Below are 22,226 nucleotides of genomic sequence, written 5' to 3'. Positions count from 1 at the left end.
AAATGTCATTAAGAAACACATAAGAAAGAGAAAATGCATTGATAGATTTTATTGAATAAAATCTATGTGTAAGCGTACCCACACAGTTCAGACCCCTGTCTGAACTGCATTTGGGAGTAGCACCAAAAGAACTAGTGTGGAATGGGTGTGGGCTCGGGAGAAAGAGTCAAGAATGACTTGCAAATTTTTTGGCTGGTGGTAATAGTTCCTAAGATGCACTTAGGAGTTTGATTTTGGACTTGTTCAAAGTGAACTGCCAGTTAAATTCATGCCAAAGATGAGCATACAATCCCAGGGAGAGAGATCTGGGTGTCATTGGCACATAGACAGTATGCAAAGCCTTAAGGCTGAACGCTGTCACCAAGGGAATGAGTGCACATGGAGAAGACCGGGGCCAAGGACAAAGCTGAGGGAGGTAAAATTGGAAAAAGAGACTTAGAAAGGAGCCGCCCTAAAGGTAGGAGGAAAACTAGGAAAGTGTGGGGTCCTCGAAGCAACAAGAGTTGGAAGCAGACAGTTAGCTGTGTACACTTCCCAAAGTGAGCCCTCTCCACACCACCAGATGGGGCACTCTCCTACTAAGCCTGGACCTCTAGAAAGAAATAGAAACCTAAAGTGTTTGATAGCTAAGCTCCACAAACGTCTGCAGACTAAGTACAATATATTCCTCTCCACGAATGAGAGCCCCCACTGAGGTGCCAGGATGAACTACATATCCTGAATCTTTGAAAAAAGCTTTCCACCCTGATTCCTAATGGACAGACATCTCTAACCCCAGCCTCAGGCTGAACCAGTCTGAGGTCCCAGTTATAGATTCCCCCACACTGGTTTTCCCAAACTGAGATCCCCAGACTAGGGTCCCCAGTTAGAGCCCTCAGTCTGACGTCCCAGAGTGAGATTCCCCCAAAAGAGCCTCCCAGCCTGATCTCCTTGGCCACCATTCTTTCCGTAGATGGGTATTGCCAAAACGAGCACCCAAGATTAACCCTTCCATGTACTGTCCCTCAGACTGACGCTTCTAGCCTGAGCCCAAAAGACTTACACTCAAGACCCATACCACAGACTCAGACCACTGAGCCCCAGAGAGAACCCTGGAATTGAGCTGCCTAGACTGAGCTCCACACAGAAACTCCAGACTGTTTTCCTTAGCCCAAGTCCCGCAAATTAGGCTATCCATGCTAAGCTCCAAGTCTGATCTTCTCAGACTCAGCTCCAAGACTGACTTCCCCCAGACAAAGCCCCCCATTTTCTACCTCCCAGACTTAGATTTATGGATTGAGATTTGCAGGGTGAGCCTAGCAAATCGAGGTCTCTAGGCTGGGCCCCATACTGAGAACCTAGGATACCTCACTGCCACTAGGATCCCCACAAGAAGCTTCCCGTCTCATTTCTCCACTCTGAGCCCATGAAATCTACAGAATCACATATCCACATTGAGGTTCCAGGACTGAGTTCTGCAATTTTACTTCCATATAGAATCCCTAGCATGATATTTCCAGACTGAAACGCTCTAAATGAGCTCCTTGGATTGGACCCCTAAAGTGAGCTGCCAGTGTAGTTCCCTAGACTGAGCCCCAGGTTGAGTCCCCTTTTCCATCTGTGTGTCCCTGGGTGAGCCTCTCAGTCTCTCAGCTTCAGTTTTCCGGTACAGTGGTGATGATAATGACACCTACCCCGAAGAGTTGTCGAGAGTAAAGGACATCATCCAGGTAAAGCTTTTGGCACAATGTCTGGCACATGGTAAAGGCTCAAAAATGTTAGCTGTTTTTACTACTGAGTGCCCTGGCTGATACCCATCATACTAAGTACCCCTAAAATCAGTCCCCAGATTGAGTTCACCAGATCTAGGTTCCTGTTTTATACCAATCTCATCCCTACCTGTGTCCCTAGAAGGAACCTCATAGCGTGAGCATGGCTGACTGAGCTCCCCACATGGAGCGCAGAGGTAAGTGCCTCCCCTAAGAACTTCCCAGTCTAGTTTTCTGAGCGTCACAGAATGAGAGTCACCCCAATATATGCTCACTAAGTTCCCCAGGCTAAGATCTTAAGCTGACCTCCCTATGTTTTCCCCTTAGACTAAAACCCTCAGGTGGAGCCCCAGAAAGTGCTTCCAGGTCTGAGCCCCACTAAATCATATCTCTGGTTCCCCAGACTGACTCCCCCACTTTCTACTTCTCAGACAATTCTTGAGCCTGGACCCTAGACTGGGCTCACCAAGCCAGGTCAGCTGGAACTCCTGGCCTGAGCTGCCTACCCTGAGCCCAAGATGGAACTCCAAATAAGGTCCCAGACTTCCAAGCCCAGATCAGGCACCACCAAAGCCCCCATAAGAAGCTCCTACACCAATCTCCCCAAACTATGCTCCTTAGCCTAAACCCCCAAATGAATTCCTGAACTGAGATCCCCACACTGAACCTCCAGAAAGAGCCTGCATGCACTGGAAATGCCGGTCTCTTTCCCACACAAGACATCTCCAGACAGAGTTCCCAATAGCAAAGCTTCCAGTCAGTCCAGCAGCCTGCACAGGCCTGAGCTCATATGCCCACTGCTTGCCAGAGCCTTCTCCTGTCCCCTTCCTTACCTCTACCACCCAGCATGCACTCTTCCCTGGGATGGAGGAGATGCAGAATGTATAGGAGAAAGGGCAACTGAGAGAGCAGCTCCAGCTCTGACCTCAACTCTGCCTCCCAGGTAAACAACCTAAGGCCACCACCTCTTCTCTCTGAATCTTAGTTTCCCCATAGGACAAACAGCACAATCACACGTATAGGGTTATTGTGAGGACTGAAAAAGCTAATTTATGCAAAACATCTGTTGGGGAGCCTTGGAGAGGGTAGTGGGACCTTGACTCTATCCTAGGGGCTCCTAGCCTACTTCAGGATACAAATGTGGACATAGAGACAAACAGTGAATGTGCAGTGTGACCAGTAGGACAGAAGGTGGAGCTAAAGGGAATGTGAGAATCCAGACAAGGTCATAACCCAGCCTGGGAATTCAGGGCAGACTTACTGGAGGAGGTGAGCTGAATCCAAAAGACTAAGTGGCAGTTGGCCAGGTGAGGCAAGACAGGACATGTTGAAAGGCAAGCAGAGACCACTGGAGAGGTCATCAGAAGCCAGATCAACCAAGGGCTTTAAATGCCAGACTGAAAGGCTGGGTCCTTATCCTGTAGGCATGGGGGAGCCATTGGCACGTATGAGTAGAGGCGTGACAGCCAGCCACATATAAGAAAGCTCTCTCTGGCAGCTAGGGTTGAGGAGGGGTTGGAGATTGGAGCCCAGCACCTGAAAGGCCTGATCTGGGAAAGAAGCCATGGATCTTTAGCACCAAGATTTGGTCATGGAGGGAGGGCCTCTTAGGAGAGCAAGACTTAGTTTGCCAACCATATGCACCCACTTGAGAAGCACCTGTGCTCCTCCATTACACATATTTTCTGCGTGAGAAAACCCAGCACTGTACAGACAAGAGTGAGGTGCAGTACAAGCTGGGTGCCGTACAGCTGGGCCTCAAGCATGGTGGGCAGGATTTATTGCTGTATGGAAATGTATAGGAATTTATGTCAATTTTTTTTCCCTGATAATACCTGGTTACTACAGAAAATATGGAAATTAAAGGAAAGATTAAAGAGGTAGGGGGAAAATCACCTGTGATACAAGCCCCCAGAGAATCAGCACAAGGAACATTTTGACATATTCTTGGTGTTTTTTAATAAAGTTTGTTTAGTAGACCATCATATGAATGCACATTACTTCATTTAGCTGAACCCCTACAGTTGGCCATTTCCATTTCCAGTTTGATACTGTTATAAACACTACTGCAACCAAAATGCATTTGTACCTAGAACATTTATTTTCTTAGTATAGTACTTATAATCAGAATTACTGAGACAGCCATGGCTGGCGTGGCTCAGTAGATTGAGCGCTGGCCTGCAAACAAAACAGTTGCCAGTTCAGTTCCCAGTCACAGCACATGCCTGGGTTGCAGGCCAGGTCCCTGGTGGGGTGCATGTGAGAGTCAACCACACATTGATGTTTCTCTCCCTCTCTTTCTCCCTCCCTTCTCCTCTCTCTAAGTAAATGAAATCTAAAAAAGAAGAATTACTGAGATAAAGAATAGGATCATCTTTTTGTTTCTTTGTATGACTTTCTTTCTTTTTTTTTAAAGATTTTATTTATTTATCTTTAGAGGGGAAGGGAAGGAGAGAGGGAGAGAAATATCAATGTATGGTTGCCTCTCATGCATCCGCTGCCGGGAACCGGGAACCGGGAACTGGCCTGCAACCCAGGCATGTGCCCCGACTGGGAATCGAACCGCGATCGTGTGGTTCGCAGGCCCGCGCTCATGTATGACTTTCTGATTATAAAAATAATACATGTTCTTTATAAAAAATGTGAAACACACAGAGAAATATAAAGACAATAAAAAAGACCCATAATCTCACCACCCAGAGATAACTTGTTAAAACATGGATATGTTTCCTTCCAAGTACATTTATAACTACTATTATTGTTATTTTTAATGGTAATAATAATCTCGTTAAGCGTGGGTTTTATTGGCTGCCATCTATTCTCTGTATTATGATTCTGCTATTGTGGCATTAATTGAGACAGTTTCTGATTTTTTTGTGCTGTTGCTATGGATATCTTTGCTTCCTGGAATGGAGAGGGTGTAGTGAGGCCAGGAGAGGTATTCAGAAAGCAAAGGTGCCCCCAAGAGCATCTCTGCTAGTCCTCTTTCCAACTTCCTTCCCGCTCTGCCTGCAGAGTCTCTGGAGCTGATAGCCACAGCAGCGGAACACTCTAATGCTGCCATCCGCAAAATGGTGAGTGACTCTCCTAGCCCTGCCCTTCCTTGGCCACCCACCTCTGTCCCGGAGAGCTTGCAACTTGTGAACATCTGAGAGGAGGCCAGCACCACAACCCTGCCTTTTGCTCACTGTCTCTTACCAGGAGCGAATGCACAAGCTGCTGAAAGTATATGAGCTGCTAGGGGGTGAGGAAGACATTGTCAGCCCAACTAAAGAGCTCATAAAAGAAGGCCACATCCTTAAGCTGTCGGCAAAGAATGGGACCACTCAAGACCGATACCTCATATTAGTAAGTGCCAGGTGTGGGGTTGTGGGTAGGCCATGCCCCCCACACGTGTTGCCCTGGTACGCACTCAAGACTATATGTCCTGGTACTAAGTCTTTCCTCCATTAACTTATTGTACTTTCACTATCTACACTAGGAATGTTTTTCCCTGTACTTTGCAGATGATGTAACTAAGACTGAGAGAGAAATGACTTCACCAAGGTCACCCAACTATGAAGTGACTCTCAAGCCTAGGCTCTTTCCTTGTGACCTTTGTGTTCTGTCTAGGCTGTTTTCTCCATCTGTCGCTTTGAGTCCCCAGTACTGAAGCTTCAGGGGTCTTATAAGAGAAGAGAGCTGGCCCACAGCCCTCCTGAGTCATCCGCACATACATTCCAAACCTTTTCCTTCCTAGTTCAATGACCGCCTCCTTTACTGCGTGCCCAGGCTGCGGCTCCTTGGCCAGAAGTTTAGCGTGCGGGCACGCATTGATGTAGATGGCATGGAGGTAAGCACCAGGAGGTGGGAAATGGGGACCCTAAGTGGGGCCTTGGGGCTGAGAGGTTATAACAAAAACCTTCTGACTTCACCCCAAGTCTGTACATGCATGTGTGCAGAGGATGAGGGCCCGTGGAACACAGTAGGCCTCACAAAGCCTCCTTTTCCCTCCATTCAGCTAAAGGAAAGCTCCAACCTCAATCTGCCTCGAACCTTCCTGGTGTCAGGAAAGCAGCGCTCTCTGGAGCTCCAGGCCAGGTACCTGCCCTTGCCTATCTACGGCTTTTCTTCAGATATTCTATGGTAGGGCCATGCACGTCAGGCTACCTCCCTGGGGGAGAGATTGTTCCAGGAAAGGTTTGGGCACCTTTCCCCAAAGATATAGGCTTGTTCTTCTGGTGGGTTTTATTAGAAGAGGGGGAAGATAGTAATCTGAACATGAATAACAACAACACAAATAGTTTATTGTACATTCAGAGATTTAAGAGAAATACCAAATGCAATGCTTGATCCATAATGTGAAGCTGGTCTGAGAAAAACATCCCTAAAAGATACTGGCAAGACAATAGGGAACATCTAAATGTGAAGTGAGCTTTAGCTATTGGGGAATTACTGCTGACTTCCTCGGGTGTGGTCATTGTATAGTGGTTATATAAGAGAATGGCCTTGTTTTCTTATGATGCATGCTGAGGAGTTAGTATCATATCTGTAACTTATCTTTAAATGATTTATCTACCAAAATACATACATATATACACATATACTTACATAAATATAAAATGTATATAAATAATATATATGAAGTAAACATAGCAAAATATTTGAAAGTTTTGCATCTAGCTCTGGCTGGTGTGACTCAGTGGGTTGAGCACCAGCCTGTAAACCAAAATGTCACTGGTTTGATTCCCAGTCAGGACACACGCCTGGGTTGCGGGCCAGGTCCCCCAGGAGGTGGTATGTGAGAGGCAACCAATTAATGTTTCTGTCAACACTGATGTTTCTCTCTCTCTCTCTCTGTTCCTCCCTTCTCCTTTCTCTAAAAAAAATAAATAAAATATTTTTTAAAAAAGAAAAGTTTGCATCTATATAGTGGGTATATATTTAATGTACTGTGCTATACTGTTTGCTTTTCTGTATGCTTGAAATTTTTTATAAGAAATAATTTTAAATAGTAACAAATTTAAAAGTAATACCCAACCATTTCATGAAGAGGCTTCTTTCTTATCTCTCCTCTACTTGGATGATTATAGTAGTAGCTCAAATTTGATGAAGACATACTTGCTCTTATGCCAGGCACTGTTTTAACTTAAACAATGTAAGTATAAATTGACTAGTTCAGTGTTGGAAAACAACCCTTGAAGTAGCTACTGTTACCATCTATCCCATTTTACAGATGAGGAAACTGAGGCACAGAAGAGTTATGTACCTTGCCCAAGATCCCACAGCTAGAAAGGAACAGAGCTGGGATTGGAACTCATGCTGCCTTCTGAGGGCCCAGGGGATAGGTATCAGTCATGGTCAGGGCTGGAGAATGGATGCACATGGCTAGATGACCTGTTTCTGATAGGCTGCAAGGAAATGAGAAATAAGAGTCAGGACCCTCACTGCTGGTACTATAGAGAGGCTAGAGAGAAACAAATGTGGGCTAGAGGGTATTTGAATCTCTGGGAGACAGAGCAGCCTGGAGGCCTGCAGCCAGGAAAGGGAGAACAAAGCCAACTGGCACATCTGGGGGAGGGCAGGTATGGGGCCTAGTATGGCCTAGGATAGTCTGAGTAATAAGCCACATGGCTGTGCAGATGATAGAGGGGGCTGCTGAGGGATGCTGGACCCAGATGGGTGCACTGAGCAGTGTAAGGTTTCCTCCTAGTGGCTGAAAAAAGGAATGGAGGGTTTGCTTTGCAATGGCTTTGACTGCCCTTAAAAAATATACAGGGTCCAGCAGAAGTAACGCCATTGAGTATGGTTGTAGGGTAATAATATGGGTGTGATCATTTATAGTTATAATTTGAACATTTCACCTAAAATGTCCTATGGTGTGCTTGAGTGTGATATTGTTATGTTACAGAATGACAGGCTTATGATTTTGTAATAAAAGTTTGCAATAAAAAAGGGGTGTTATTTGCGCTGGGCCCTGTATTTTGGTGAAAACTTTCAAATACAGAGAAAAGTAGAAATGCAACAAACACCCATACACCCACCACTTAGGCAATTGGTTCTCAACCTTGGTTACAACCTCAGCTGGGAGGCTTTTTAAAAACCTGCTGTTTGGCATCCACCCCTAGAGACCCTGATTTCATTTGTGTGGGGTGTAGTCTGAATATGGGAACTTTCTAAAGCTCCCCAGCTGATTTTAATGCATGCAACAGGGTTTAGAACCACAGACTTAGAAGTCACCAACTATTGACATTTGCCATGTATACCTTTTACTGAACCATTTTAAAGTAAATTATAGACATGAAACTTCACCCCTGTATATTCAATTTGCATTGCCAAAAATACTATTGTAGTTCTTAAAAATCAAAAGCAATATTTTCTACTGTGAAGAAATTATAGAATATAAGCAAAAAAGAACTTTTTGCAAAAGAATACCATCAGAATACAGTACAATTCCCTAGAAGTGTACTACCTAGAGAGAACCAGTGCCAATATGTTGGTACACCCTCTTTGAGGCTCTCCTCTCTTTACATATTTGTACATGTGTGCATGTGTATGTGTACATACACATAAACACAATGTCTTCCTTCCATATTTCATTTATGAAAAATTTCCAATACAGAAAAGTTTAAAGAATTGTACAGTGAACACCCATAAACCCACTGTATAGATTCTGCACGTGTTAATTAACATTGTGCTATAGTTACTTTATCACAAATCTATACTTTTATCCATACACCAGTCCGTCTGATTTTTTTTTAAATGCATTTCAAAGTCAGTTGCGGACATTGCTACATCTCACCCCGACCTATGTTGGTGTGTAAATCATTAACTGAAGTTCATCATTATTTGTTTTAAGTCCTCTCCTTTTCTTGAGGCAAAATTTTCAAACAGTGAAATAAATGCATAGGCCTTAAGTGTACCAAGGATGAGTTTTGACAAATGTAAACATATCACATATATATTTTTAAGCAAAAACAGAATGCTGTGTATTTTTATGTTTTCATTTAACATAAAGTTTCGTGCCTCATTCATGTTGTGCATTACGTACCATTCAGTAGTGATGTACCAATTTTGTTTTCTGATCCCCTGTTAGACACTTCGGCCACCTCCAATTTTTTGCTAGAATAAATAGCACTGCAGTGGACATACTTATAGTTAAATATTGCCTCACATCCTTAATTTTTCATGAAGTGGTTCTAAGGGTATATACCCTTATTTTCATAGTAGAAAAATACTTTTGATGTCTGAAGTGTGGATGTGGAGGGAGATAAGAAGAGTCCAGGAGGGAATCAGCCAAGAGGCTGGGTCCAATTCCTAGTGAGCATTTGATGGGGATGCAACCAGGGCAGAGGTCTTGGAAACTGCAGAGCAGACAGGAGTCGGGGAAGAAAGGCAAAGAAAAGGGGAAATTCACACTAATTGAGCACCTAGTGTACCAAGGATTATGCTGGGCACATGCAGGTCACCTCAATTATTGCTCAGAACGACCCAGACGAATAATTGTCATCTCCATTTTACAAGTGAAGAAAAATAAACTACCCTCCTTTCTCAAACTTGACATTCCAGCAAGAGGGAACTATTTTTGGTTTGTTGTATGTTCCATACTCTTATACACACCTCCCCTCTACCTTTCTAGCTGAAGCTTAGCATCTCCTTGAGGAAACTCTTGTGTACCAGCCCCCGCCCAAACTCCGGGCTGGGGCAGGTCTCCTCTTCTGGACTCCTCAGCCCAATTTTCACTCTGTCACAATACTGATACCCTTGTATTGTCCCTGTCTCTCCCCCAATCCCAGACCATGAGTTCCTTGAGGGGAGGGACCTCTCTGAGGCCCATGTTCCTAGCACCAAGTCTGGAAGGTATTAGAAACTATTGAATAATAAAGCGCAAACAGGTTAAATGATGTGCCTGAAAGGTCACATACGTTATAAGTGAAGGAGGAGAGGGTCAAACACGGGTCTGACTCCAAAACATTTGCTCTTTACCACTCCAATTGCTTTTGCTTGGCCTGCCTAACCCAACATGTTTTGTTTTTTTTTTTTTGCCCCCAAGGACTGAGGAGGAAAAGAAAGACTGGGTCCAGGTAACATCCAAGAAGGCTTTGTGGTAGGGGGCTGGAGGAGTATTAACAGGTCCTCCCAGGGGTTGGTGAACTGTCTCTTAAAACTCACATCTCACTGGTATGAGCCTGTACAAAAAACTGGACCATCCTCATTTTACATATAAGCTCACTGAGGTCCAGAGGTTGAGCAGAAACTCACAAATTCTTCCTTTAGAGAGCTGGCTCCTCTGAGCATAACCCCAGTGAGATAAGCCCAGACAGTGGCTAGGAAGGCCTTCTGCAGTTTTTCAGCCACTGATCCCCCTCCCCCATTTCACAAATATAAGAACTGAGCCTTCCCTGGTATGGCTAAGTTGATTGGACATCATGCTGCAAGAGGAAAGATTGTGGGTTCGATTCCCCATCAGGGCACATGCCTAGGTTGTGGGTCAATCCCTGGTCAGGGCACATACGGAAGGCAACCAATTGATGTTTCTCTTTCACATCGATATTTCTCTCCCTCTTTCTACCCCTACTTCCCCTCTCTCTCTAAAAAAAAAAAGAGAGAGAGACTTGCTCAAGGTTGTACAACTAGCAAGGAGCAAGTTTGTACTTGCTAGCAAGAACTAGCAAGGTTCTAGTTCTGTACCTAGAACCCAACTTTTCTTACTCTGGGCTAGGTCATAAGATAATGAGGTGAGGTTGGAAATGGGTGGGTTGTGAGGTGATCTGACCTCTCATTTCTTATATCTTCTCCCCAGGCCATCAACTCCACCCTTCTGAAGCATGAACAGACGCTGGAGACCTTCAAACTGTTGAACTCAACAAACAGGGAAGATGAAGACACACCCCCTCATTCTCCAGTAAGAGTCCTCATCCCCTCCCTCTACAATGGGCCTCCAAGTCCCCACCTTACCTTGAGATGCTCCTCTCCCCTTCCCAGAGACAGTGCGTGACTTCAAAAGCACAGTTTTCTGTTGGTAGGGCTGCAGAAAAATCACTGGAGAAATGGAGGCCCAGTAAGTAGAAGTGACTTGTCTTTAGTAGCACAATGACGTAGGGATAGAGGCAGGACTCAAAGACAGGTCTTCTCAATGTATCTGTTGCCTCCTAATGATAAACCAAGTCTTGGGGCAGGCACAAGGGTTGGCTGAACTTGATGGGGGAGTAGGTGTCTCTGACCCTGGGACCTGGCCTTCTCTCCAGAACGTGGATCTTGGGAAGCGGGCACCTACACCCATCCGAGAAAAGGAAGTCACCATGTGCATGCGCTGCCAGGAGCCCTTCAATTCCATTACCAAGCGCAGGCACCACTGCAAGGCCTGTGGGCACGTGAGTGTTGGGAGGCAGGGGCAGAGGTAGGGAGGGGATGGGCCGGCAGCCTGAAGGCCCACTTTGAGAGGGCACAGTCCAAGTGGGGAAGAGGCCATGAGTCAGCTGTGGGAATTGGTACACTGAAGGGGAAAGCCTTCTGGAATCAGGTATCTCTTGCCCACTTGCCACTCCAGGTGGTTTGTGGGAAGTGCTCCGAGTTCCGGGCCCGCCTTATCTATGACAACAACCGCTCCAACCGTGTGTGCACTGACTGCTACGTGGCCTTGCACGGGGTGCCTGGGAGTAGCCCAGCCTGCAGCCAGCATACACCCCAGCGCCGGAGGTCCATCTTGGAGGTAAGAGCCAGGCCTATGACCACTAACCCTCACACATCAACCAATGGACCCCAGCCACCCACCCAGTGTGACTGAGGCCTGGTTATCTCTGAAACCGTATGGTGCTATGTACATCCATGGAACACCCAGGCTTGGAGTGAGTAAAGTGAATGCAAGAGTGAGTGAGTGAATGAAAGCCAGTACTTTTTATTTAAGTGCTTTAGACATTTGATCTTCACAGTAACTAATCTACCCATGCAATTACTATTTTACAAATGAGGAAACTGAGGCCCAAGGAGGTTATTAACCCATGTTACACAGCCAGTGAGTGGCACAGCCTGCATGGTTTTTTTAAACAAATTATCTTTTCTTATTATAAAGTAGAATATGTGCACTGAAGAAAATTAGACAATATAAACAAAAATAATAAAAGCACCCTATTTCTTCTACCCACTAGATAACCACTAACACTTAGGCTTCCTATCTTTCTAGGCGCGTGCACATTTTGGTTTTGTTTCTTAACCAAATCGAGGTACTTATTTTATTTAATATTTAAAGAACCTTTACTCTGTGCCAGGCACTACTCTAAGCATTTTGCATCTATGAATTCATTTAGTCCTTACAACAGCTCTACATGCTTTCTTTCCAAGTCAATACATTTTCACCTAGAGCTGGGATTCTGAGCCAGTCTGTCTTACCCATCCCCCACCCCCTTAACCACAAGGCTAGGCTGCCTCTCACTGAGAATAGGGAATGGATATGTGACAAAAGGTGACAAAAAGGTGGCATATAAATACATAAATCACTTGAGGAATAAATGGACTGATAGAAGACTGCCTGACTGGCATTCAGGTGCCCCCACTGAGAGCTGCACACCCCTCCCACCTAACTAGAAGAGGTAGCAGCCATGGCCTGAGTGACTCGCTGGGGGACATTGGGCAAGTCAGTACTGCCACCTGAATTCAGCACCCTTACCTGAAGTATGGGCATAGCAATACCTACCCTGACAGGATATTGAAGCCCGGAGGAGCCAGGTTAGGCCTTCTATCATCATTGATGCCCCCTATGTCTCTGGTCACAGAAACAGGCTTCAGTGGCTGCAGAGAACAGCGTCATCTGCAGCTTCCTGCACTACATGGAGAAGGGAGGAAAAGGCTGGCACAAGGCATGGTTTGTGGTCCCTGAAAATGAACCCTTGGTGCTGTACATCTATGGAGCCCCTCAGGTGTGCATCCTACTCCTTTGGGTCCTTTCAGCCGCCTGGCGAAACCAGGCTAACCCCCTTTCCCTTCAGTCCTTGACTCCTCCTTGGCCTTGGCACATTGGGGGAGCCTAAGTGGAAATCAGAACCCCCACCCTTGTGAGATAAAGACTGGCTAGAAACAAGCATGGTGGGCCAAAGTACGTAGGGGAAAGTGGGGTGAGTTGCGGGAGTGATCTAGCTTCCTGGAGGAAGCAAATGCAGATGGGATGCTGCTAGATCCCATTTGAACAGGGTAAGCATGTAAATGGGGGTGACAGCCTAGGCAAAGGCCTGAAAACTTTGGTATACACTGAGACTAGCCCAGCTGTTTTGGAGTATCAGAGGAAATAGGTATTTGAGCCCAACCTGCATCCTAACCCCAGTTCTGACCTTTTCCTATTGCTGTCAGTGGAGGCTTAGAAAGTTCTTGAGCAGGTAAAGGAAAAGAGGGGGTTTAGCAGGTGAAAAACTGGTGAGAAGCCAAGCCCCAAGGTGACCCTGGCTCTGTTCTTCCACCCAGGATGTGAAAGCCCAGCGCAGCCTGCCCCTCATTGGCTTTGAGGTGGGACCTCCTGAGGCAGGGGAGCGGCCTGACAGACGGCACGTCTTCAAGATCACCCAGAGCCACCTGAGCTGGTACTTCAGTCCTGAGACAGAGGAGCTGCAGCGACGCTGGATGGCTGTGCTTGGCCGGGCGGGCCGTGGGGACACGTTCTGCCCAGGGCCCACACTGTCTGAGGACAGGGAGGTGGAAGAGGCACAGGTGGCAGCTTCAGGAGCCACTGCTGAACCCTCTGAAGGCCCCCAGACCCGAGATAAGACCTAGAGGGTTTGGGAAAAACTGGGGCCCCCTGCCCTACACTCTAGCTGCCCATGTCCGATGGGGGGCCCCAGCCCTCTCCCTCCCAGCTCAGTTAATACTTGAACTCCCATCATGGGCACTTGCAATCCCAAATGCTGGGTCTTGGGTTTTTTTAAATTCATCTTTTCACAAAACGTGGGCTTTTAAAAAAAAATATTCCTAGTGATGTTAAATTTTTGTAATCCCTGTCCCCAGGGAGGGGGTGGGAATTGTTGCTAGACCTGCCTGAATTAGGCCATTTTCCCCCATCCCCTCAATACCATGCAGATCCTGCCTTCACCCAACTCGCCCCAAAGTACCAGAGGCAGGACACCTGGAGTCAAGTGCCAGTTCTTCCACTGAGTTCATGGCCCTGGCCCACCCCTGCCCCTTCAGACAGTGTCTCCACATGTATGTTAGGTGGGGCAGTGACCGGATCCTTCCTGCCTCTCCATAGCTTACAGCTTCTACCCAGCCCCAAGGCTACCCATTATTTTATCGTCCAGACCCATGGCAGGGCCACCGGGCAGGACAGGGGAACAGGGGGGAGAACAATGGATACTTTTGGTTTTGTTTTTTAAAGAAAAATACAGTTTATTTCAGGCTTACGGAAACTTTCAGAGCACTCCTGTGCTCCACTTGTCTGTTTGTTTGTCCAAAGTCCCAGGCTGCTAGGGTGGGCCCCCAAACTGCTCCCTTGCTGAGTTCTGAACCTCAGATTCCAGAAAGATGACTCCAAGGATATTTATAACAGGTCAAGCAACAGATTAAACATTAAGGTATTATTTATTCAGGTCTTAGGCCTCATCCCTGGACTTCGATGGAATTGGATGAAGAGTTTGGAAAGAGGTTGGAGGAAACAAAAAGCAAAGCCCAGGGCACCTAAGCTCACCACCTTGCCAAAGTCTTAGAATCCCTGAAGGAACCCAGGGCTGGAGACTGGGCTGCAAGAAGCGAGTGTCCCTGGGAGGTTCCAGTTCCTTGACAGGGGTACAGAGCTGCTGCTGCTGCTGCTGCTCCTGCTGTGTGTGTGCAGCAGGGAAGTGAGAGGTGTCATAACTTTCATTCACATCATCAATGACTCTCTTTCCCTGCTGCATGTTCATCTCACTATTCCTGACCCAGCAAAAGTATTGGTTCTGCTGGTCCTTTCCCTTTATAAATCTACCTGCCTGCTCTCAAACAGCATTCAGCTTCTTCAGCCACAGCCACACCCATTCATCCTTCTATCTTCCCACTGACTGCACCCAAGGCACTGCGCTGGAAAAGCAGGCCTCATCATTCTTCATTCAGATGGTAACTCATGGCCCCAGGGGGTGTGGCTAACCAGGTCCTACCACCCCAAGACCAAAGACACTAGGGCTCTTCTTCCCCTGGAGGAAGCTTGACAGGGGAAGAGGGAGAGGGTGGAGATGGAATAACCAGTCCAAAGGCCCACAAGCCTTGAAAAAAATCTCAAAAACAACTAGCCAAATAAGGGCCCAAACCATTTCCAGACCCACTCATTTCTTTCTCCGGACAATGGTCCAACCATCCTCCACTATATCCTCTTCCTTAATAGTCTGGGAGTCTGGACCAGAGGATTCAGGCTGGGGGCAGACCCCATCGGCAGCTGCCCCATCATTCGTAGCTGTGACCTGGAGGAGAAAGAAAAAACAGAGCTAAATACAGCGCCTCCCAGCTGTGGCCAATGAGACTCAGGCTCCCCCAGCTTCACAAGAATTGGCTGTGTGACCTTAGAAAAGTTCCCTGCCCTCTCTAGATAATACAACCACTACCATCCCACCCCCATCACTTCCCTATGATACTAGCTGATCTCCCAGAAAATTGAAAATATCTGCATCTCCCCACCCAAGAGGCAACCCTTTTACCTCCATGTCCTCCACGCTGTCTGCATCCTCCTCTGTCTCTCTGGCTGTCGAAAGTGTGGTGGCTCTAACCCTGCACTTTCTTTGGGTTATGCTGGAAGCCATCTCCTTCAGAGCGGTCCCATCACCCCTCTGGAAGTGGTGGAACATGGTATTCAGCTGCTGGCTCACCTACCAAGAAAACATTCGGCCAGCTGGATTTTCTATAGAACCTACAACAGCCCATGTTTGCAGCAAGAGTGGGGAAGGGTTTGGATTTTTCCAGAGGAGAATGGGGCTCTTTTCTTCCCCAAGGGGTTCACTAACGAAGGAACCACCTATGAAGGGCTCAGGTAAAGGCCTGAAACACTGAAGGAGGGCCTCCAAGCAGGGAAGGCAATCCCAGTAAGGGGGGTGATGTTAACTAGAGCAGGGGTGAAAAAGTACCTGGCCTGACCTGCCCTTGGCATGCGGATGAGGAATAGACCTGGCTGAGAATAACGTCTGAAGAGAAAAGAGAAGAGGCAGGATTTGAAAGGCCTTGGAAGACTAGATTTCCCATTAGGCAATAGGGGATCATAAAAGGCTCCTATGCAAGACTTGAGAAAAGAACGGTTAGAGCCAAGAGTCTTAGCCTAAAAAAAAAAAAAATACTTGGGGAGAAGAAAGACTGCAGGCAAAGAGATCACAGTTGTGTCCATGACATGCTCACCTGGGGCAGACTCCCATCCTCCACAACTGTATCAAACTCGTTCGTCATGAGCTCCCCAAGGAAGTCCTCCACCTCATCTAGCTCCAAGTCAGCTGAGTAGGAAAGAATAAGGCCCTCTGGTCAAAGACCAGCCAACTTCATCATTCCTGCCTGCTACTCTCCAATACCTATGTACTGGTTCACATCTGGTTGGTAGGTAAGGATCCAAACAGTGAGCCTTTTATTCGCTGAAGTGCTCTGCATTTCCAGGTTTGAACATAAAGACCCTTTATAACTGTGGCTCCACAGATACAGAAGGCCACAGGTCAATGGCATAGGTAAGAAGAAATGGACATAAGCACTTATAATGATGAAATATCATAGCCTTGACATCAACATCCTATTGTGTGACTTTGGCTAAACCTCCCTCTCAGGGCTTCAGTTACCTTATGGGCCCATATTCCTTTTCTGAATTAAAAAAAATTGCTGAAGAATGTCTTCCACAAAGCTCCTCACTCTCTTCCCTCTGGGAGACCTCATCCACCCCCTTGGCATTCCCAACCACTCTAACCTAATATCCCCCAAATCAGTCTCCAAGCCAAGCTATGCTTTACCTGTCTCACAGGTGCCTATGACCCTCCATATCCAAAGTCAGACTCATTACCTTACCCTTAAAACCTACTTCTCATCCTGCAGGGTCCCTCTGTTCCATGAAAGGCACCTGATCAACATCTACCCAGGCACTCAGACCAGAAACCTGCCTCCTTTTCCTTCCCCCTCTACAACCAAACCATCTCCAAGTCCCTAATACACCCATTCTTTTCCATGACTATCACCACTGCCCTAGTTCAGGACATCATCATTTTCTACACAGAAACAGTCTCCTTATCAGTCTTTCCCTATCCAGTCCTTGCTCCACACTGATTACTATCTGAACCTTCTAGTCAGCAAATTCCATCCTATTACTCACCTTACAACCTGCCGATTAGTTTTTCTCACCTACTGCAGTGTTCATATTGTGCTTTTGGGAAGTAACTGTCCTGCTGGGTTTTAAAGGAATCTATCTAGAAAGCTAATGAGAAACAAGGGTAAACAGGCTTCTTTTCCATTCTTATCCTTATCCAAGCCTTTACTATTGTTAATGATTCTTGTGACTCTTGAGTAAGAGCTGAAGAAAAGTGCTTTTCTTACATAATTGACTGAAGAAGCTTTTTCCTCAATGAACATCTAACAGAACTACTCTCCCATACTATGCTGTTTGGTCAACACTCGCCTAACAGACAAAATCAAAAGCACTTAAGGCCTTCCACATCCTACCCTTTTCCAGGGGCCTCCCCTCCCCTCTGCTTCACTCTCTAGCACTCCTCTCCTCCACACACCCAAAAACATGTGCACACGCACACTTAACTCTAGTACTGAGCACCCTACCACTTTCCAAATATAATACATAATCTCCTCATACCACAGAACTTATTTGAGTGTTGCTCTCCCTGCCTCCCACAACTAGTTAACTCTTTCTTGTCCCTTCTAACTCAGCTCAGCCCTGGCTGGTGTGTCTCAGTGAATTGAGCACTGGCCTGCAAACCAAAGTTTGATTCCCAGTCAGGGCACCTGCCTTGGTTGTAGGCCAAGTCCCCTGGTTGCAGGCCAAGTCCCCAGTAGGGGGCGTGCAATAGGCAACCACACATTCATGTTTCTGTCCCTCTCTTTCTCCTCCCTTCCCCTCTCTAAAAATAAATAAAATCTTAAAGAAAAACTCAGATCAATCCCCACCTTCTCTAACAATCTCCAAGAGAAACCTCCCCCCAAGTCTTATGTTACCCAAGCACCCTGAGTTCCTCTTTATTGAACACCTACTGCCCTGTGTGTAAATGCCTGTTTACTTATATGGATCCCTCACTAGATTGTAATGTTCTTGAGAAAAAGGTCTTTGCCTAATGTCATCTCCAAGACTAAAAAACTGAATGAAGAATTTTGTAAAACTAATCCTATGCAAAAGGCCCTCTGCAGGGCCCCTTATTTCTCATATGATCCTCAAGACACAACATTATGTGTAGATCTCTGTTGCTTAAATACTCAAATGTATTTACTGAGCACTTAAAATGTGGCTAGGCCAAACTGAGATGTGTTAAAACTGTAAAATACCCAGCAGGGTTTTTAAAAAATATATCTTATTTATTTATTTTTAGAGAGGCACGGAGAGGGAAAGAAACATCAATGTGTGGTTGCCTCTCGTGCGCCCCCTACTGAGGGGGGGGGCTGGCCTGCAATCCACGCATGTGCCCAGACTGGGAATAGAACCGGTGACCCTTTGGTTCACAGGCCAGCGCTCAATCGACTGAACACCCAGCAGGCTTTGAAAATGTAATGCTAAAATGTACAACATATCATTAACAGTATTTTACACTGATTACATGTGGAAGTATTTTGGATATATTGAGTTGAACACCATTCATTTCACCTGCTTCTTTTTACTTTATGAAAGCTGGTGCAGAAAATTTTTAAGTAAAATTATGTGACTCGGGGATGGATCTTATATCCATTTTAGGAATTAAGGAAGTGAGTCTCAGGGAGATAAGACGACTTCTCAAGGGTGACACCTGCCCGAAAGGCATCTGACGTCAGGGTTCTGACTCCAAGGCCAGTACTCACTCCACCTAGCCCTCAGGGTACCAAACGACTACTGCTCTAGAGTAAATGCGGACTCTCCACAACGTGCCTTCTGCTCCAGCTCCCTCGCCGCCTCGTTTCCTAACCCTACCAACCCCACACACACCAAGTCGCAGCGCCCCACACTCACCATTACGGAAGAAATACTCCTCCACCGCACCTCCCAGCCACTCGGCCTTCTCCCGGCTGTGCACTCCCCCGAAACCATTCTCCACAGCGATCTGTGAACATAGGCCCAAGTGGACCATGTCAGCCCGAGAAAGAGCTCACTTGAGGTGACGTAGGAGTTCACCACTTGTGCCGCCGAGCCTCAAGCGCCAATCCCGGCCAATTCCTATTCTGTTCCAGGCCCTAACCATTCTTGGCCCAGGCCCCGGCCCGGGCCTCGGCCCCTCTCACCTGCAAGGCAGGCCAGGCCTCCAAGGCAGCGCGGACGCCAGCTCCGAAGAGGGCTCTCAAATCTTCTCCGGCGCCCGCCATCATCTGGCCGAGCTCCACGTGATGCCCAGGCAGACCAATCCCTCCTCAGCAAGGCCCAGGCACAATCGAAAACCGAGCCTGAGAACCCAGTCTTCTTTCCGCTGACCTGGCAGCAAGACTAGAGCAGCAGAAACATTGATCGGAGCAATGGATGACACCCACAAAGTTACTAGCGTGCAGTATATAAATCAAAGAAAGTCAGAAGTGGGCGACGAGTGCGTTCATAGGTTCTGAGCTCCTGGGTTCTAGGCCACACCGCGCAGAAAAGATGTGAGGAACTTATTAACAATACAGATGCCAGTCCCTGGGGCGGAAGAATCAACCCCAGAGAACGTAGCCTAAAAATATGCATTTAAAAAATCATCGTTACATCTGTAGAACACTACACCCCAAATAGCAAAATACACACTTTTCTGAAGTGCACAAGAACATTCTCCTGTTCAGACCATATGTTAAATCACAAAACAGGCCTCAAAAGAGTTAAAAGGATTGAAGTCAATCAAAAGATGTTTTCCAACCACAGTGGGGTGAAATTAGAAATCAACAACTGAAAGAAATTTGTGAAATTCACAAATATGTGGAAATTAACGCACTTCTAAACAACAAATGGGTCAAAGAAGAAAATTACAAGGGAAATTAGAAAACATCTCGAACTGAATGAAAACATGTTTAACACAGCACACCAAAATGTCTGAGGTGCAGCTAAAGCAATGTTTAGAGAGAATTTTATAGCTATAAATGCCCATTTGATAAATCATATTAGTAACTTAACCTTCTACTTTAGGAAACTAGAAAAAGAAGAACAAAGTAATCGCAAAGCAAGCAGAAAGAAGGAAATAAAGCTTGGAGAAGAAATAAATGGGATAGAAAATAGAAAAATAATAGAGAAACTCAATGAACCAAAAAGTTGATTATTTGGAAAGATGAACATAATCAACAAACTTTTAGGTAGATTGGCTAACTAAAAGGGGCAGGGGAGACTCAAATTATTGAAATCAGGAATGAAAAAGGTGACGTCACTACTGGCTAGTCAAAAAAGACCACATGGTGCCCTGACAGGTGTGGCTCAGTGGTTTGGGTGTTGTCCAGCAAATGTCTGGGTTGCCACCACTCCCCCAGTTGGGGGCATGTGAAAGGCAATTGATCACTGTTGGATCAATGTTTCTCACTCACATCAATGTTTCTCTCCCTCTCTTTCTCCCTTCTTTCTCCTCTCTCTAAAAATAAATGAATAAATAAGTAATGTTTTTTTAAAAAGACCACATTGTATAATCCATTTCTGCTAAATGTACATAATAGGCAAATCTATACACAGAAAATAGATTAATGGTTACTCAGGGCTTGGAGAGGAAGGAAATGGTATCTGACTCCGAATGGGTACAAGATTTCTTCTGGGGGTGATGAAAATGTTCTGAAATTACATGTGATGATGGTTGTTGTAGAGGCCGAGTTTTGCCCCCTTCAATTCGTCGTATGTTGAAGCCCTAACCCCGAATACCTCAGAATGTAGAACTATATGGCAATAGAGCCTTTAAAGAGATAATTAAGGTAAACTGAGCCCATATGGGTACATCCTGATCCAATATGACTGGTGTCCTTGTAAGAAGAGGAGATTAGGACACAGACACCAAGACACATGCCTGCATGGAGAGATGACCATGTAAACATGGAGAGAAGGTGAACATCTGGAAACCCAGGAGAGAAGCATCAGAAGAAACCAAACCTGCCAACACCTTGATCTCATACCTCTAGCTTCCAGACTTTAGAGAAAATAAATTTGTACTGTTAAAGCTACCAATCTGTAGTAGTTTGTTATAGCAGCCTTTGCAAACTAAAACAGTTGCACAACTCTGAGGATATACTAAAGACCATTGAATTGTTGAATCGTACACGTTACATGAGTGAAACTTATAAATAATATGTCAATAAAGCTGTTCTTTTAAATAGTTATGTATGTATGTATGTATGTATGTATGTATTTATTTCTACAGAGGGGAAGGGAGGGAGAAAGAGGAAAAGAAACATCAATGTGTGGTTGCCTTTCACATGGCCCCTACTGGGGACCTGGCCAGCAACTCAGACATGTGCCCCAGACTGAGAAGGGAACAAGTGACCCTTTGGTCCACAGGCTAGAGATCAATCCACTGAGCCACACTAACCAGGGCTCAATAAAGCTGTTCTTCTTCTTATTATTATTATTATTAATGTTTGAATACAGTTGTCTCCATTTTCCCACCACCACTTTCCCCCACCCTACCCACCCCCACCTCCCACCCTCAATCCTAAATATAACCAGAGCCCTGGCTGGTGTAGCTCAGTGGATTGAGCATGGGCCTAGGAACCAAACAACCACAGTTCGATTCCCAGTCAGGGCACATGCCTGGGTTACAGGCCAGTTCTCAGCAAGGGATGCACGAGAGGCGACCACACATTGGTATTTCTCTCCCTCTCTCCTTCCCTTCCCCTCTAAAGATAAATAAATAAAATTTTTAATAAATAAATATAACCAGCGACATTGAAATTAAGAATAAAGCTGTTCTTAGAAAAGTATTATAGATGACTTTCTCTCACAGCAAAGTTTGCAAACTTTGGACTAGACCATTGTTAATAAACCATACTGGATTATTCTGTGCCTGGCCCTGTGCTGAATGCTGTTGGGTCCTGCGGTTTGGTCAGATGTTCAAGAAGCTCCAAGTCTGGCATGCAAAACTTGTCCAAGGACCATAGAATATGATCAGTGCTTAAGGTGAACCTGTTTTGAAAGGCCTGAAGGAGATACAAATTTGCAAGCCCTATTTAGGGAAAATAGTACAGCCCTGGCTGGTGTGGCTCAGTGGATTGAGTGCTGGTCTGTGAACCAAAGGGATGCTGTGGTGATTCCCAGTCAGGGCACATGCCTGGGTTGCATGCTGTGTCCTCAATTGGGAACATGTGAGAAGCAACTGATTGACGTATCCCTCACACATCGATGTTTCTGTCCCTCTCTTTCTCCCTCCCTTCCTCCCTCCCCCAAAATAAATAAATAAAATATTTTTT

General features: G+C 45.9%; 2 protein-coding genes across 2 annotated transcripts in view; one reads left to right on the top strand and one right to left on the bottom strand.

Moving 5' to 3' along the window:
- FGD1 (FYVE, RhoGEF and PH domain containing 1) overlaps window positions 1-14,190 on the top strand; it is a 39,337-nt gene extending 25,147 nt beyond the window's left edge. Inside the window, exons 9-18 of the mRNA XM_037061662.1 lie at window positions 4,764-4,822; window positions 4,950-5,096; window positions 5,488-5,580; window positions 5,749-5,828; window positions 9,781-9,811; window positions 10,531-10,632; window positions 10,976-11,101; window positions 11,278-11,439; window positions 12,500-12,643; window positions 13,182-14,190. Coding sequence (XP_036917557.1) covers window positions 4,764-4,822; window positions 4,950-5,096; window positions 5,488-5,580; window positions 5,749-5,828; window positions 9,781-9,811; window positions 10,531-10,632; window positions 10,976-11,101; window positions 11,278-11,439; window positions 12,500-12,643; window positions 13,182-13,487 — 1,250 coding nt within the window. The 3' untranslated portion in view covers window positions 13,488-14,190. The remainder of the gene's footprint in view (window positions 1-4,763; window positions 4,823-4,949; window positions 5,097-5,487; window positions 5,581-5,748; window positions 5,829-9,780; window positions 9,812-10,530; window positions 10,633-10,975; window positions 11,102-11,277; window positions 11,440-12,499; window positions 12,644-13,181) is intronic.
- A 79-nt stretch (window positions 14,191-14,269) lies between these two features.
- TSR2 (TSR2 ribosome maturation factor) lies at window positions 14,270-19,232 on the bottom strand. Its single transcript, XM_037061663.1, has 5 exons — window positions 19,110-19,232; window positions 18,841-18,931; window positions 16,062-16,153; window positions 15,374-15,541; window positions 14,270-15,139 (listed from the first exon to the last, which is right to left on the bottom strand). Exons 1-5 carry the CDS (start codon window positions 19,191-19,193, stop codon window positions 15,005-15,007), a joined length of 570 nt encoding a protein of 189 aa, XP_036917558.1. The 5' UTR covers window positions 19,194-19,232; the 3' UTR covers window positions 14,270-15,004.
- Between the last annotated feature and the right edge of the window lie 2,994 nt (window positions 19,233-22,226).

This window comes from Sturnira hondurensis, unplaced genomic scaffold (genome assembly GCF_014824575.4).
Source record: "Sturnira hondurensis isolate 20B ecotype Veracruz unplaced genomic scaffold, ASM1482457v3 Scaffold0013511, whole genome shotgun sequence".
Lineage (NCBI taxonomy): Eukaryota > Metazoa > Chordata > Mammalia > Chiroptera > Phyllostomidae > Sturnira > Sturnira hondurensis.
This window is presented reverse-complemented; position numbering and strand designations above follow the sequence as displayed.